At 45.3% G+C, this 2,856-nt stretch overlaps 2 protein-coding genes across 4 annotated transcripts in view; one reads left to right on the top strand and one right to left on the bottom strand.

Moving 5' to 3' along the window:
- The window catches only part of LOC100744169 (TSC22 domain family protein 1), a 103,962-nt gene that overhangs the window by 26,581 nt on the left and 74,525 nt on the right, over positions 1-2,856 (top strand). For 2 of the 3 annotated variants that reach the window (XM_033319159.1, XM_012382019.3), the window contains exon 1: positions 7-558. The exons of the other annotated variant lie outside the window; for it this stretch is intronic. In XM_033319159.1, the coding sequence (XP_033175050.1) occupies positions 526-558 (33 nt within the window). In that variant the 5' untranslated portion in view covers positions 7-525. Of the gene's footprint in view, positions 1-6; positions 559-2,856 lie in introns of those variants that run through there. 3 annotated transcript variants of the gene reach the window in all.
- Positions 1-2,856, bottom strand: part of LOC112212246 — a 61,952-nt gene that overhangs the window by 20,168 nt on the left and 38,928 nt on the right. The gene's annotated exons all lie outside the window — the stretch shown is intronic.

Below are 2,856 nucleotides of genomic sequence, written 5' to 3'. Positions count from 1 at the left end.
GATCCTCGCGGCGATCTTACGGTGAGATCGCGGGGCCCGCGTGTACGTGTCTCTGCGCGAGCTTTTCCGTGTATAAATAGACTCGATACTCCATCTCGGATTACGAGAAACAGCTCCGATTCGCGAAAGTATACGCGGCCAAGTGTAATCATTTACATGTGAGCAGGAAGAAATCCTTGTATCTAACAACCGATACGAGTAATCCAATAAACGTTCCGTGAAAATAGTGTTATGATCGTCAAGGAGATATCGGTGCACGGTTTCGGAGCAGAGACAAGTTTTAATGGAGTTTGAAAGTGGTGACAAGTTCGACGAAAAGTGATCGTTTTTCGAACGATGATCCCAGGCGTGACAGCTGGTAGTTCGATATCGAGTGCAAGAAGGAAAGCGTGATTGATCGGGGAAACGACGAAGGGAGAAGTAATTGTCAGGAAGTGCAATTTTCGCGATAGCAACGCACGTGTACATGTAAGCTCCTCTTCGCTTCACACGACGCCCGTGGGAAGCTGTACTAATCCCGGATTAATGCACGCTGGAAATCACAGCATGGAGGACATAGTGAGTACATTTCACCTGTCAAGCAGCTATTATTTTCGGGGAAGGGAATGAATTTCACTTGAAAAGAGTAAAACAACGTCGATGACAGATCGACTGGCGTGTTATTAACGGGGACCCCGGTTAGACGAGCGTTTACAGTCTCTTCTCGTGCCACGAGTCGCTTTGCCACCCTTCTAAACGTTGTAAGCGTTGTAATCACAGAGCCCCGCGCAAATGACGTACGATCGTCGAACGTTAGCCGCACACGATTGTTAATAATTACAAGATGAAACGCGGAAACAAGCGTGGACACGTATACATAAGTGAGGTGGCAGCGGGTACTTCGAAAGCCGGGCTGCAATTATTGGGAAACAAACATATTCAAATCATTGCAGAAACACTGTGATTCATAAAGAAGCCAACCCTTAGATTATAGTCCTTCGAACTGTCGAATTCTCTACACTTCTATAAAAGTAATACCTAAAGCGGGTAATTTTATTCTGGTTAGAGTTTACAGAAATTTATCGATTCATGATTGATCTAAATTATTAGCATGGTAGTTGATTCGAAACCAATGCCAGGATGCAGTCTGCATCTTTCCATGTATGAATCTCCTTTCATTCGCATCGATGATGAATGTCTTACGTATCATCTCGCGTAATATTTATTACAACGAAAAAAGAATCGCGAGATTTATTGAATCGATATGCCCGGTTGGTGTAAGTTAGCTAGTACTGATTACAGTCGAAGCGATCACTGACGAGAGTCTAATGGCCGTGTCATTCTGAAACCTATTTCTCGAACAAAACGCACATCATCAAGATTGATAGAACCTTGGTTAATTGAAAAACTCCAAATTAGTTCAGTGTCTGATGATTTCATCGATGGCACTGGAGAATTAAATCTTCGCCTTCGCTCATTTCGCTCATTCCATTGAAAAATTCTTCGATATTAAAACCACTATCATTCATCTATACCGAGGAACTGAATGTCAAATGACTAAATCTTCATTCCTAAGAGTAATCACTACAAAAAACCTGCAAACTACGTCATCCGAGTTAGACTTTCGAAAAGAGAAGGAAACGAAACGCGATCCATCGTTCGCCGAGACAACTTTCGCGAGTTAAGCGCGTCAGAATAAATCGCAGTCGGCGAAATCGCACGTGGGAACCGGCGAATTAAAGCGATACAAGAGGAGCGGAGGGAGGCACGTACCTGCCAGAAGTACTCTGGATGGATGAGCGTCGACGGGCGTGACAGCCGGCGTATTAAGGCAGCGACAGACAAATTTCTGAAGCGCGCTCGCAAAAAACGCGGCCGCTCGCGGAGAAGAGAAGTGTTTCGTCCTCGTCCGTACAGAGGAAGGATCGTCGCTCGGTGGCTCGTTACGCCCCGGTCGATTAGTCTTCCGAAGCGACTCCACGTTCGCCGCACTACACGTGCACACCGCGCCGGCTCGCGTACGCCGCGGACAAGCAAATTCATTAAAACCGGTTCATTTAATAGGCGCGCGCATTACGCGCTCGCTGAAATTTCGCCGGCGAGACGAAACGCGCTCTCTCTCGCTGACGAAATACACCGCGTGTCTCCATTTTTCATTCCCTTCGCGGTCTATCTTGTTCGTCGTTGCCGAGGATAGTTAGGAGAAACGGATCGCATCGAGTATGATGAACCAAGAACAGGATGAAGGACTGACACACATTATGACCACAGCGAAGATCGCAGGAATTGTTTCGATGATGTAGCAATTCTTGATTCGTTCCTTGAATTATGATAAATAGTCTTTGCTTCGTTCTTTTTTTGTTAGGATTTTGCGGGTACAATTTCTTTTAGAGTTTTAGATTTACACCTAGTAAATGATCTTCAAGTTCTATTTCAACGTTTTCTAAAATCGCTCAATAGAAAGGCATTTCGGAAACTGCGTTCAACTTCAGCTTTTTGAACTCCCACAGTCATTGCATATTAAACAAACATTGTCGAGAATTACAAGCTTCTAATTGTAATTCCCATTGCCGAAATACGTTATGTACTTGATATTTCCTATTTGGAAGAATTTCGAAAGCGAAGAACACACGATACAAAAGCAGTCACTATCCGGTGTCTCTGGGTGTTCAGTCAATTAGCTCGGTAGAAAGGCTCGCGACGCGAGAGCATGCGTGAAAGCATAGTTCGCATTGGTCGGCTTGCGCGGCTCGTTCGCGCGGGACAATAAGACGGGGATTGCATATTGTTGTTTATATTTACACGGCACGGCATAAATCTTCGTTTAACTCGCATTCAGCGGACGTTCGAGCGAAATACGGCCGCGCGGCTCGGTGC

This window comes from Bombus impatiens, unplaced genomic scaffold (assembly GCF_000188095.3).
Source record: "Bombus impatiens unplaced genomic scaffold, BIMP_2.2 scf_0136, whole genome shotgun sequence".
In the NCBI taxonomy this organism is placed as follows: domain Eukaryota; kingdom Metazoa; phylum Arthropoda; class Insecta; order Hymenoptera; family Apidae; genus Bombus; species Bombus impatiens.
This window is presented reverse-complemented; position numbering and strand designations above follow the sequence as displayed.